At 44.9% G+C, this 13,584-nt stretch overlaps 1 protein-coding gene across 2 annotated transcripts in view; it reads left to right on the top strand.

The window, feature by feature from the left end:
- Positions 1 to 10,391, top strand: part of MRPL48 (mitochondrial ribosomal protein L48) — a 37,437-nt gene extending 27,046 nt beyond the window's left edge. For both annotated transcript variants that reach the window (XM_061629093.1, XM_061629094.1), the window contains 2 exons: positions 6,130 to 6,219; positions 10,144 to 10,391. In XM_061629093.1, coding sequence (XP_061485077.1) covers positions 6,130 to 6,219; positions 10,144 to 10,218 — 165 coding nt within the window. In that variant the 3' untranslated portion in view covers positions 10,219 to 10,391. The remainder of the gene's footprint in view (positions 1 to 6,129; positions 6,220 to 10,143) is intronic.
- Positions 10,392 to 13,584: the final 3,193 nt, after the last annotated feature.

Raw genomic sequence — 13,584 nt, forward strand, 5'->3', positions numbered from 1 at the left:
GCTGCCCCCAATAACTCTAACATTGCGTCTACCCTAGGCATAGGATACGCATCTGGGACAGTAATTTTATTGATTAGCCGATAATCAATGCAAAACCTTGTCGTTCCATCTTTTTTCGGAACCAGGACAATACTTGAGGCCCAGGGACTGATGGATTCCCTGATCACTCCTAATTCCAGCATATCTTCCACCTCCTTTTTGATCTCATTCAAAACTTTCCCATTCACACGGTACGGAACAGATCTGATTGGGGCATGATCTCCAGTATCAATGGAATGTATAACTATACTGGTTCGGCCAGGTTTGTTGCTAAAGAGATTCCTATAGGTTTTCAAAACTCTCAGAATCTCTTCTTTTACTTCCTCCTTCACCTCCTCTGACCATTCCACTTGATCTACCCCTCCTTTGTCTTTGCTTTCCTGTACCAAATCTGGAAGTTCAGGCCCACTTCCCTCAGGGAATAAGGTAACTTGCAACACCTGTACATCCCTGGTATGGTAAGGCTTCAACATATTTACATGAACCACTTTGCTTTTGTTTAATTGGTCTGTGGTGATTACATACGTCACTGTGTCAAGCCTTTCTCTGATGGTATATGGTCCTTCCCAGTTAGCCTGTAATTTGTCATGTTTCCTGGGTATGAATGCCATAACCATATCTCCCACATCATACACACGTTCCCTGGCTGTTCTGTCATACCAGTAACTTTGCTTCTGCTGAGCTTGACTGAGATTCTCATTCACCACTTCCATCATTTGTTTCACTGGTTCACATTCATCCTTTCTCTCAGCAGGCATCCACAGTCTATATAAAATCCCATTCTCACACACAACTTGATTCCTCAGTTTGTCAGTGAAAGGAATGTGTTGGGTCAGAGCTTGTTCCTTTATTTGATTCAAACTGATATCTTTATGCAGCTCTTCCCTGAATTGCTCTGCCTCTTCTCCAGAGACCAGCTGATACAGTTTGTCTCCTTCAGCAGGCCTGCTAGTGGTTGCTATGGTGACCTGAGGCTGGTTAACAGATTCCACCCTGTTTGTTTCAGCCCCCCTTAATATGGCTTCTTTTTCTCTGCCAATTTGCTGTCTGGTCACTACATATATCTTTCCTTGGGCTCCCATTACATCTCTTCCCAGTATTACTGGTTCTTGTTGCTGGGCATTAATGCCTACTTTATATCGGCCCTCTCGGCCTCTCCAAGTCATTTCCACCAGGGCCACAGGCAAACTTTCTGGTTGACCCCTCACTCCTTGGATAGTCACAGTTTCCTGAGGTAATATTACCTCAGATTTTATTAAATCTGGCCTCAGTAATGTCTGAGCGGCACCAGTATCAAGCAATGCCCAATAATTTGCCCCCTGTACACTCACTTCCTCTCTCAGACTTGAATCAAGGTCTGTTACTTCTGTCCAGTTTATCTGGCAGAACTGAACCTTTTTCGCTGTTTCTAAAGCCTTGGGCTCTATTTTCACTGTCTGAGCAGGATTACTAATGGGGTTGGCAACCTCACATTGAAAACGTAGGTGCCCCGGTCTACCACATTTGTAGCATAATTTCTCCTCACTTTTAGGGTACACAGATCCACTCTGGGGTGTCCTGTGCCCTTCAGATTTTACTGGAGGACTCACTCTCTGTGGTACCACATCCCTTCTGCCAGCGTTATATGGTCTGGGTTTAAAATCTCTTGATGTTTTCCCCACCCAGCCAGTTCTGTTGGAGGCGAAGTGATCCGCCATCTCTGCGGCCTCCTGCACCGATGTAGGGGAACGGTCTTTGACCAGGAGCCTTATTTCTGGTGGTAACTGATGGTATAATTGATCCAATATCATGAGGTTTTTCACCTCCTCCACAGACTGAGCTTTTGCACTTGTCAGCCATTTCCCAAATATGTCCATCAGTTTTGCCCCCAGCTCCACGAAAGACCTCCCTGTCTGTATCTGGCAGTTTCTGAAAAGCTTTCTAAAATAATCAGCCCCCAGTCTGAATCTTTTAAACACTGCTTCTTTGAATTCAGCATAGGTGACGGGCCTGTCTGAGGGGAAATATTGGTATACCTCAGCCAATTCCCCTTTAATCAGGTTTGATAAATACTGCATGTATTTATCTTCAGGTAGCCCCCACAACTGAGCTGCTTTTTCAAAGGTTGTGAGATAAATTTGAGGATCTTGACCAGGCTCATAGACAGCAAAGTCCTTTGGAGTAATTTTTATTTTTGCTCCATCTCTGTCTTTCCTTGTCTCCTCAGAGTGGAATTTCTCTCTTTCAAATTTTAACTTTTCTACTTGTAATTCAGCATCCAATGCTCGTTGCTTCTCCCTCTCCTCAAACCCCAATCTCATTATCTCAATTTCCAACTCCCTCTGTTTTTCCTTCTCTGCACCTTCCATCCTCAATCTCTCAGTTTCCAACTCATGCTCCCATCTTAACTTCTCTCTCAAGTACTCTATATAAGCGGGATTGCTTGAGTATCCTTCTGGGGTCTCTTCTCTGACAGGTTGTTTTTGCTGGGCAGTAGCAAATCCTATAAGTGCTACCCTCAATTCATCTACCCCTTTACCCTCGTGAGGTAAATTGAATGTTATGCACTTCTCCACCAGCTCCTCTCTTTTCATTTTTATGTATTCAGCCATGGTGTTTGAGTTCACTCACTCTTTGCCACACACTCTTTGCCAGTCACTCTCACAAGAAATCTTGTTTTGTTATTTCTGTTTGCCACACCACTGTTCTGGATTCTCTAGTATTCGTATCTGGATTCTCTGTTGTTCGTATCCCACCTCTACCACCACTTGTGACGCCCTTCCCTGGCTCTCCCTGTCAGGTTCCTACCTGCGCGTGGCTACTGCCTGTCACTAGGCACCACCAGGGACTCCACCAGTCCGGACCGCTCTCTCTTATGGTTTCCCTATCCGCTCTAGCACAGATCTCAACGGATCCCCCTGCTAGGCAACCACCAGTAACGTCCCAATACTAGTATTCCCAGAGACTCTGAATACTGGTATTGTTATTCTCTTCACCGCTGCCACCATTTGTTACAGTTCCCCTTCAGCCTTGGTCATTACCTTACCCTCCCTTCTGGTCTGTGAAACCCCAGCCAAGGATCAGGCCTTTGGTAAACCAAATTAAGTATTTATTACAGATAACAAAGCTAACAAGATTAACAAGATTTCTTCTTAAGGCACATAAGCATATGGTTTTACTCAATATTAATCCGAACTCCACCCCTCTCCTTCTTCACTCTCTCTTGACAAACAACTCTCTCAAAAACCCACCAAAGCAACCCACTCATTTTCATCACCTCATCCACCCCCCAGATTCCTGTCTCACTCTTCCTTTTATACGTTCAGCCATTTTAAACACTCAGCCAATCATCTCGCATTCTACTGCCCATTCACTCCCCCTCCTCTTTCACTCCACTTACCATGTATCTTCTAAACAACCAACACTTACCATATATACATTAATATAGGAACATCACAGTGACCCTTCTTCTATTCTTCTTATTCTTAATTAGATTTATTAGTCACTTCATCATTTGAAATGTGGTGTTGGAGGAGAGCTTTGTGCATATCATGGACTGTGAAAAAGGCCAATAATTGGGTGTTAGAATAAATGAAACCAGAACTATCACTGGAAGCTAAAATGATGGAACTGAGGTTATCATACTTTGGATACATCATGAGAAGACCTGATTCACCAGAAAAAAAAAATAATGCTGGGAAAAACAGAAGGGAGTAGAAAAAGAGGAAGGCCAAACGAGATGGGTCAACTCCATAAAGCCACAGACCTGAACATGCAAGATCTGAACAGGGTGGTTCATGACAGATGCTCTTGGAGGTCGCTGATTCATAGGGTCGCCATAAGTCGTGATCAACTTGAAGGCACATAACAACAATGATACCTTGGAAGCTCCAATCCTATGCACACATCGCAGGAATGAATCCCATGGAACGCAGTGGGGCTGGCTGCCAAAGAAATGCATGTGGGCTGGTACTGTGAAGCTGGTAATTTTAAATTGGGAAGCAGCTTGCAGCAGAGATGTCAAAGCATGCCCTGGTGGTGTATATGCTTTTGTGACAAATTAGAGATTTGAACAAGATTGGCTGCCACCTTTAAATGGAGCAAAACTGCCTGTGCTAACTGAGGTCTGCGCTGCTTTAGATCACTGTGTAGGCCTTAATTAAGAAAATAGGAAGCACCCTTAATAGTGAGTCAGACCTTTGGTGCATCCAGCTCAGTACTACACTGAGCTAGCAGTAGATCTCCAGGGTTTCAGACAGAGCTCTTCTTCTCTTTTCTCCACCCCCCCCTCCAGTTGTGGGCCCTATGTTGTGGGCCACAAAGGAAAAGCAAATGGGATTAGTTGTCCTCAGGCTGACAAAATTTAAAGAATCAGTGCAAGAACGTCACTTGCTAAATCAAGAACAAGAAGAGAAGACTGGAAATAGTCCTATTCCTGTCAGTAAGCTCTGTTCAAATGCAAGACCAAGCTTCCTGTCATCCTCCTAACCAAAGCTCTGTAGCTGCAGTTTGATATTATCTGGGCTAGGAGTATTTTGGTAACAAAAATGCTGCAGACCAGTGCTGTCCTGTTTGTGTGAACAAGCCTTCAGAAAAGTGTTGCTCCTTTTATATGTCTGTAAGCACGTTGATTTTCCACCCTTTATTGCTGCAATCCAAAATATTAGATGGCCGTCTTGGTTCAAAAGGGGGGCAATCTCTTGCCATTATTGGCAGTTCTGCTTCTGAACTGTGACTCCCTCTCCCCTTGTGAGCATACCTATAGTTTTGTTTGTGGTTTTTAGCTAGAGCGGAGACAATTTTTTTAAAAAATTGGTCAATTTCCACATTTGACAAATTTTGTATAATTGAAATTCAACATCCAGATTTCAGGAATGTGTCTGGAAATTGAAAATTGACTTTAAAAAAATTGAATGCAGCTCTTGCTAAGTCATGTTGCATGTCACTAATGGAGTCAATCTGGTATACTTGGGGGGCAGGCAGATGTCAGGTTTGCAGGATCTACCTTGATTTCATTTTTATATTATTTTTTACTAGAACCCTGAGATCCACCAGCCACAACCAGGTGTAGGATAGTGCCTCTGTGGGGAGAACATACTCTTAGAACAAAGGGCCAGGGTCCTTCTGAGCACATGCTTAGTCCAGATGTTCGTTTTTGCTATGAGTGCACAGTTCTGTTGTACTGAAATCCACTCCTGGTTTTCACCCCAAGCTTTCTTCATTTCAGCAGCCCCATTGGCCTCTATGTTGTTGCTATTGTTAAACAGTTGGGAATCTGGATCCTTGCTGATCTATTGCAAGTCACTCCAAGATCTATTATCATTTTTATCATTATTAAAATTTCTATCCTGCACTTTCCTCCAAAGGATCCCAGGGCCAGTAGACCCCAATTTTCTGCCTTCCCATCCCTTGATAGTGAATAGGGCATGAACCTCCAGCCTGCAGGCCTAATGAGACCCGGCAGGGGCCCTAATTTGGCCCATGAGGCAATTTTCCCCAAGTCACAACCACCTGCCGTACAGGTGTGGGGCAGATGTGTCTTCCTGCCCAAAGCCAGTTTTGCAAGCATGGCTGAACAGCTTGCAAAGCCCTGTGCCTTTGCCTGTGTGGTTTGATTTCAAACTGTGCGGGCAAAGGAAAATACTTGACAGTGATTGATGAATGGGAGGCTCCACCCACCTGCCGAGATGGCCTACAGGAGTTAGGGGAAGTCAGGATCTGGCTTGCCAGCTGAATCCAGTTCCCCACCCATGAGATAGAGTGTTGGAGAAGGGAGGCTGGCGGGTCGTGGGTGTCAAATTCTCCGACAGCTAAGGAACTCCATAGATGTCCATAGGCCAGTCCTTCCTTCTGTGTAGGTGTATAAAATGCGGTAAGCTCTTCGGAGGAAGGGTGGGCTACAAAGGTGAGGAAGAAATGACTCTTCTCAGACCAGTCACAGAAATGTGCAAACAGTCCTGGTTTCACTCTGTGCCTTTGGCTGTTGCTGGAAATGGGTCCCTCGTGATGTGTGCCACTAACATAACAGGTCCAGTTCTGTGTTTTTGTTCTTTCCCCACCCCACCTCCTCCAGTGATTCATTCTGCTTTGTTTTTCTCCTCCCACTTCCAGATCAGAGGTTTGAGTGCCACATTCGCTCCTATTTTCTTGGAAGTCATTCAGAGTAATCAGCCTGAGGGAGTCCATCTGTTAGTGAAAGAGGTATGTGGAGTCTTACTGAAGCATTCATAGAATCATAGAATAGTAGAGTTGGAAGGGCCCTGTAAGGCCATCAATGTTTAGCAGCTTGGCTCCTGGCTTTTTAATGGTCATGACAACAAGTTCTGAGAAGTGTCCCAGGACACACTCTCTCTCTCTCTGTCTCTGTCTCTGTCTCTCTCTCTCTCTCTGTCTCTCTCTCTCTCCCACACACACACACATTTGGGATAGTTTGATACCTATTTGGAACCAAGTCCTTGCATGGCATGGTGCGGAGCCTCCATAGTCAGGAGCTGTATCCCTTTGAATACCAAATGCCAGGCACAAAATAACAAGGAAGGGCTGCCTTCATGCGCTGTATGTGGGCTTCCCAGATGCATCTGTTGGTCATTTTTGGAAACCGGATGCCAGATGAGATGGACCTCTTTTGGACAGGCCCAGCTGAGCTCATGTAGAGACAGTGACTTCCAGAGCTATTTGGCAAGCTTGACTTTTCCAAGGGTTATGAACCTTGGTGTCTCCGCTGCAAAGCCAATCCTCTTTGTCCTTTTGCACCCCTGGAAACCTATTTTGGAATAAGCAAGAGTATGTTTAAACGAAATGACTGCTGTGACAACACTGGAAGCAACCACGGTTGAGCAAAATATTTGCATACTTCTGCTCTGAGCACAGAATTTGAGGGTTTTTATTTATTTATTATTTAATTTGTATCCCGCCCTTCCTCCCAGCAGGAGTGCAGGGCGGCAAACAGAAGCGCTAAAACACTTTATAACATCATAAAAACAGACCTTAAAATACATTAAAACAAAATAATGTTAAAAACATTTTTTAAAAAGTTTTAAAAGCATCTTTAAAAAGGTTTAAAACCATTATTAAAAACATATTAACAAGCAATTCTGACACAGATGCAGACAGGGATAGGTCTCGACTTAAAAGGTTTGTTGAAAGAGGAAAGTTTTCAAAAGGCGCCGAAAAGGTAGCAGAGATCGCGCCTGCCTAATATTTAAGGGGAGGGAATTCCACAGGGTAGGTGCCGCCACACTAAAGGTCCGTTTCCTATGTTGTGCAGAACAAACCTCCTGATAAGATGGTATCTGCAGGAGGCCCTCACCTGCAGAGCGCAGTGATCGACTGGGCATATAAGGGGTGAGACGGTCTTTCAGGTATCCTGATCCCAAGCTGTACAGGGCTTTGTACGCCAAAACTAGAACCTTGAACTTGGCCCTGTAGCAAATGGGCAGCCAGTGCAATTCTTTCCACAGCGCGGTGACATGTTGGCGATACCCGGCCCCAGTGAGCAGTCTCACCGCTGCATTTTGCACCAGCTGCAGCTTCCGGACCAACTTCAAGGGCAGCCCCATAGAGTCCATTACAGTAATCCAGCCTGGAGGTTACCCGTTCGTGGACAACAGTAACATATTTATTTAATATATTACTGAATATATATGGCTGCTCAACACCATATGCTCAGTGCATTGTTCTTGGTACGGCTGCTTTTAAAACAAAACTGAAATTCTAGGCGGTGGGGGAGAGCCAAAGCCGTTTGCCAAATTCTTTGCTTTGTGAGGGCTATAGCACATCTGGAAGCACAGGAAATGGGAAGTGCTGGCAGCTGGCACATGAGGCCTCGGCACACAAGATGACCAACCAGTCTTGTACTACTCCCATTTATTTCAGTGGGGCTTGTGCATAACTTTCCCAGTGGGCTTGTGCTCTTTTGGTTTATTTTTAATTTATTTTCTGTCTCTCCAAGAAATTGCAGAGACTTTGGAATTTTGCCAGCACCATTGTGGCTTAGAAAGCCTCTTTGCGCCACCTGGCTGCTTAATGGTGTGTCACCCTTTTCTTTATGCACCATCACGCACCCAGGCAGATTGGATTAATCCCAGGCAGCAGCATGAAGCACAGCTAAGGAAGACCAGGCTGTCGTAAAAGCTTAGGGGTGAAGGATCCTGTTCAACAAGAGAGTTTCTAAGCACTCCAAGAGCCAAGAACTGTGTAGACAGTGATGGTTCTGTTCTGCTGTCTGCAACAATAGAATCCTGAAGTGTTTTCTGCATCTGGTGCACAGGCATAAAGGTCTCGAGATCTAGCATGATTCTTGACATCAGGACAGAATCTGCTTTCAAGATTTCTGTCCCGCTGTTGGCCTAATTTGGGCACACTTGAAAAAAATTCTGCATTGACATCACAGGTGTGCTGTGCTCTTCCAGCCCCAAAAGTTTACTTTGAGAGTGTGTTAAGAGTAAGACTCCCTCTCTGAGACTTTGCTTCTCCCACCCTCCATGCAAACAGCTGTATATTTGCATGGTGTTGACTGAGCCACCCTCCCTGGTATCACCTAAGGCTCATCAATGAGGGCATGGGTTCCTCTCCAGTCCTGGCAGATACTTTCCTGGCCCACGTTACTGCCACTGCCTGAGGGTGTGCCATGACATTTTACCTTTCTGCTTCCACCAAGTAAAGATTGAACTGGAAGGGAAAAGATAGTGGCTCACAAGGTTGCACCAGGTAGCTTAGCTAGCTATGATGTTGGTTATTCCGGAGGTTTAATTAGTTCTTATTTCTAGTGGCATGCAGTTTAGGGTTGCAACAGGTAGCTTAGCTAGTTATTATTTTGATTGTCCCGGAGGTTTAATCTGTTCTTATTTCTAGTGGCATTTAGTTTCGCTGTCTGGTTCCTTGTCACATGTGAGGCATGCCGGGCCAAGTTCAAAGTTCTGGTTTTGGTGTACAAAGCCCTATACACATTGGGACCAGGATACCTGAAAGATCATCTTACCCCTTACATACCCAGTTGATCACCATGCTCTGCAGGTGAGGGCCTCCTGTAGGTGCCATCTTATCAGGAGGTCCGTTCCACACAACATAGGAAGCAGACCTTTAGTGTAGTGGCACCGACCCTTTGGAATTCCCTCCCCTTAAATATTAGACAGGCTCTATCTGTGTTATCTTTTCAGTGCCTAGTGAAGATCTTCCTCTTTCAACAAGCTTTTTAAGTAGAGACCTTATCCCAGTCTGCATCTGTGCTGGAATTGCTTTTTTAGATGTTTTTAAAGCTTTTTTAAAAAAAGATGGTTTAAAAAAGCTTTATTTTAATATGTTTTTAAAGATGTTTTGCTTTACTATGTTTTAAAGTCTTTTAAGATGTTTTAGAGTGTGTTTAGTGTTTGCTGCCCTGAGCTCCTTCTAGGAGGAAGGGTGGGATATGAATGAATGCTTTATTGTTCAGAGCCATAAATGAATGTGGTAAGGCTGGATGGACTTTCTGAGACTAATCTGCCTGTGTGCGCCCTTGCCCTGATATAGCCTTTGCATGACTGCTGTTCCCTGGTCTGTCTGTTGCCTGTCAGGAGGCAATGGTTTAGAGCCTAAGATAAGTTTTCAGGAAGTTCACAGCCAGAACGTTTTCCGCACCCTCCTCCCTGCCTGTGACTCCCACCCCAAATCCTCCTTTGATGGTCAGAGGCCAGCCTGAATTCCCTTACATTACCTTATCTTGGGCTACAAGCCTCATTTTGGAGGCTTCCTCAGCAGGCCACCATGCCCCGTCCTATGTTATTTGTGAGGCTGCTCACCCCAACCATCCAGAGAGACTTTTTTTGTGGGGGGGGGGTGGCTTCAGAGAGAAATGGAGACGGGGAACTCTCTTTGCATGAACTTCCTTAAAGTTAATTTATCTTAGGGACCAAGCCAAAGTGGGGGGTTGGAGTGTGAGGAATTCCATGCATTTTTAAGATTGCTCCTGCCAATGGAACTTCAACGTGTACAATAAACCTTGGTACTTTTGGAACTAGGTTCTCCTTTTTGCTTTCTTTTTCTAACTTCAAGCCACCTTTTGGGGGGGCCCAGCTTTCCCTGCTAATATTCATTTGAAGCCCTATTCATAATGCCCTGCTGTCTCTCTTTCTCTCCCTCCCTCCACAGCATACGGAGGACGACTTCAAAGTTCGGCTGAAGGCGCGTCCAGAACTGGAACAGCTGCTGGCCCAAATGAGCTGAGCCAAGCATGTGGCTTGTTGCAAATACCCGTTTTCCATCAGTGTTTGGACCGGTCTAGTTGACTTCCTTACAACCTTCCAGTTCCACCTGTGGAAAAGAACCTCTGTGTTTGCTGCAGAAGCCAACTCTGCCACGATGGGCCTTATTTTCATAATAAATGGTGGAATCTTTAAGGTGTGCCGCAGTGTGCAGTAACTTGACTCTGTGTAGCTGAGAACGTAGGACAATTTCTGCAACTGGAGTTAAAAGTTCATTATATCGCCTATGCCAATTCAGACTTATACTTGCAGAATCTACAGGGCTTTTGGTTAGAGTATTGGTAGCACAGCACTCCGTACAGGGCAGGCCCTAACATTAGGCAGAGAGGGAGAAGGCGGGGGTTGCCAACCCAGTGCCCTTGGGTGCTGATGGTCTTCATTGGTGTCCCCAGGCAGGGCATCCAGATTCTGAGCTTTCATTTAAAAAAAAAAGTTAAGTCTCTAGTCCTCCTAGAACATTGTCAAAGCAAAATGTGCAGATACCCTTCTAAGGAATTTCTTAGAAATAAGCCTCCCTGGTCGCTTCTGCTGTTAGTGCTTTAGCCAACAAGTGAAGTCAGAGCTGTGATTGATAAGTGAGGAGTTTGGACACCAGGCAATAGGAATCCCTGGGATCCTAAAGAGCTTCTGTTTTCCCCTCCCTTTCCCCTGCACTTCTCTTGCTTCTCTCTAAATTTCTGGTAGTCGTTGAAATCTCTTCCTCTTTTTCTAACAACCAGGGTCATCTTTCCTGTGGTGCATTTGTCCAAGATAAGGTACTCCCTATAAGTTATTTTCTGCAAATACTGCTACACAGTAAGCGGGGGTGGATGTTAAAAAAGCCCCTCTCCAAATGGCAAATGCAAAATGTGAAAACTTTGTAAAGAGGCGTCGGCCTGTCACTGCTGTACAGGAGCTGATGTCCAGGCACTCCTGAACTTTATGGTTAACTTACAGTACAATCATATACATGTCTACTTGTCAAGAGTAAGTCTCTTTGTGTTTAATGGGGCTTACTTCCAGGTAGGTGGGTACAGCAAGACAGCCTAGCCTTTGATTTGGGATTGGCATTGGGGAAAACAGGGTTATTGTACCTTCAATAGTTTATCTCCACAGTTGGGACCAGCACAACATAGCTGACTTCCCATGGTAAACATGAGGTTTGTCTGGGGTGAGAGGAGAGGGAAGTAGCAATGACTGTATTGTCTGTAACACTATTCCCCCCCATGGCAGCCATTTTCTGACTGGGTACCCACAGCTTATTGTTATGTGTCTTTAAGTCGACTATGACTTATGGCGACCCTATGAATCAGCGACCTCCAATAGCATCTGTTGTAAACCACCCTGTTCTTGCAAGTTCAGGTCTGTGGCTTCGTTTATGGAATCAATCCATCTCTTGTTTGGCCTTCCTCTTTTTCTATTCCCTTCTGTTTTTCCCAGCATTGTCTTTTCTAGCGAGTCATGTCTTCTCATTATGTATCCAAAGTATGATAACCTCAGTTTCATCATTTTAGCTTCTAGTGATAGTTCTGGTTTAATTTGTTGTAACACCCAATTATTTCTCTTTTTCACGGTCCATGGTATCCACAAAGCTCTCCTCCAACATTCATTGGTGATCACTCGTGGCCGAGTAAGACTGTCTTCCAAGACAGGGTCTTTAGCGGTGGGTCCGTAAGTGACTGTGGTGGCCAATTCTGGATCCACACAGCTTCCCCCAGTGAGGATATAGGTTTCCAGATGGAAGATGGTCGCGATGAGGATTTGCTTGATGTGCCTTCTGGTTAACTCGTTTGTCCCTTTCGTCCTGTACTCGTGCTTCTTCAAAGTCCATAGCGCCTTTGATAATGGCCGACCTCCAATTGGGATGCTCATGGGCCAAGGCTTCCCAGTTCTCGATGCTCATGTTACATTTTTTTAGATTCGCTTTAAGAACGTCTTTAAACCTCTTTTGCTGTCCACCGATATTCCGTTTTCCATCCTTCAGTTGGGAGTAAAGTAGCTGCTTTGGAAGACAGTGATCAGGCATTCAAACAACATGGCCAGTCCAGCGTTCCAGTCCAGTGTTGATGGTACCCACCGCACCCTCTCAAAATTCAAAATGTGCCCACTGATCCAAAAAGGCTGGCGACCCGTGTTAAGGTGTTGAAGGGCAGAGGTGTGTGTGCCATGCATGCTGCCACCCTCATATCTGCCGGAGGATCTGTCCCATCACCTGAAGAAAGACTCGGGTGCTAGTCTGGATAGTTTTTGTGCACAGAATGAGGGAATGTGCTACCTTGTCCTTTGCCTTTTGGGTTAAGCCCTGTCTTTGTGCAACACTATGCTCCTGTACACCTCCAAAAATCTTCCTGAGCTCCATCTGATGGATAGCAACAGCACAGCTGCTGAGGCAGGAAAGGCAAAACTGATCAAAGAGTGCTGATTTTTATTAAATTATGTTTCTCAGTACCACTGGACTATGACAGTAAATGCTGTCTTCTTAACCCTACTGGTTTGCATGATGGAAAATTCAGACGGTCCCTTGGGGTATAGGCCATAGCTCAGTGGAAGAGCAACTGCTTTGCGTGCAGAAGGTCCCAGGTTCAATCCCTGCTGGCATCACCAGGTAGGGCTGGGAATGTTCCCTGCCTGCAACCCTGGAGAGATGCTGCCAGTCAGTGTAGACAATACTAAGCTAGGACTCATTGATCCAACTCAGTATTAAGGCAGTTTCCTATGTCTCTAACCCATCCCATCTGTTCTGCTTTCTGTAGCAAGTGCAAGCAGCAAAGGAAGATTACAGAAAAGTGGAGGATTGCTTATTAAATTCTGGGCCTCTGGTCTACAATGTTATGCCTTTACCAAGAAATCTATCTGTGCTATTTCTGTAACCCAGGGTTTCCAAATGTCTGATAAGTAAAGCATGTGTCTTCAGAATTAAAATAGGAGACACACTTTGACTAACTCTGAAAATAAACTTTTTAAAGTGCAAGAATTATCTGCACTCACACAGTGTGATTCTGCATGTCAGTTGTAAGCATTCCTCTTCAGACTGGGGCAGCCCATTCCATTGGATCTCTGCACGGGGAGTAATTAAAAGATCTAGTTTACATCCAGTTGAGCCTATGTGTAGATACAACAGAACTATCCCATACCCTGCAAGGGCCAACTGATTCCCTGCTTTAGCATTTCTTCCTTCCATTCAGAGAGGCAGATACCCACAGCTGTGGAAATGTCCTCTGGCCTCAAGGGAGCCTTTAATTTCACATAGTGTTAACTTCCGGAACAAGAGGATTGGGGGCTATTTCAAGCAATACAGCTTTTGAAGATGGAAATTGCTCCTGTGTGCATATGTGCTAAAACATTGTGA

The sequence above is a fragment of the Rhineura floridana genome, chromosome 5, assembly GCF_030035675.1.
Source record: "Rhineura floridana isolate rRhiFlo1 chromosome 5, rRhiFlo1.hap2, whole genome shotgun sequence".
Lineage (NCBI taxonomy): Eukaryota > Metazoa > Chordata > Lepidosauria > Squamata > Rhineuridae > Rhineura > Rhineura floridana.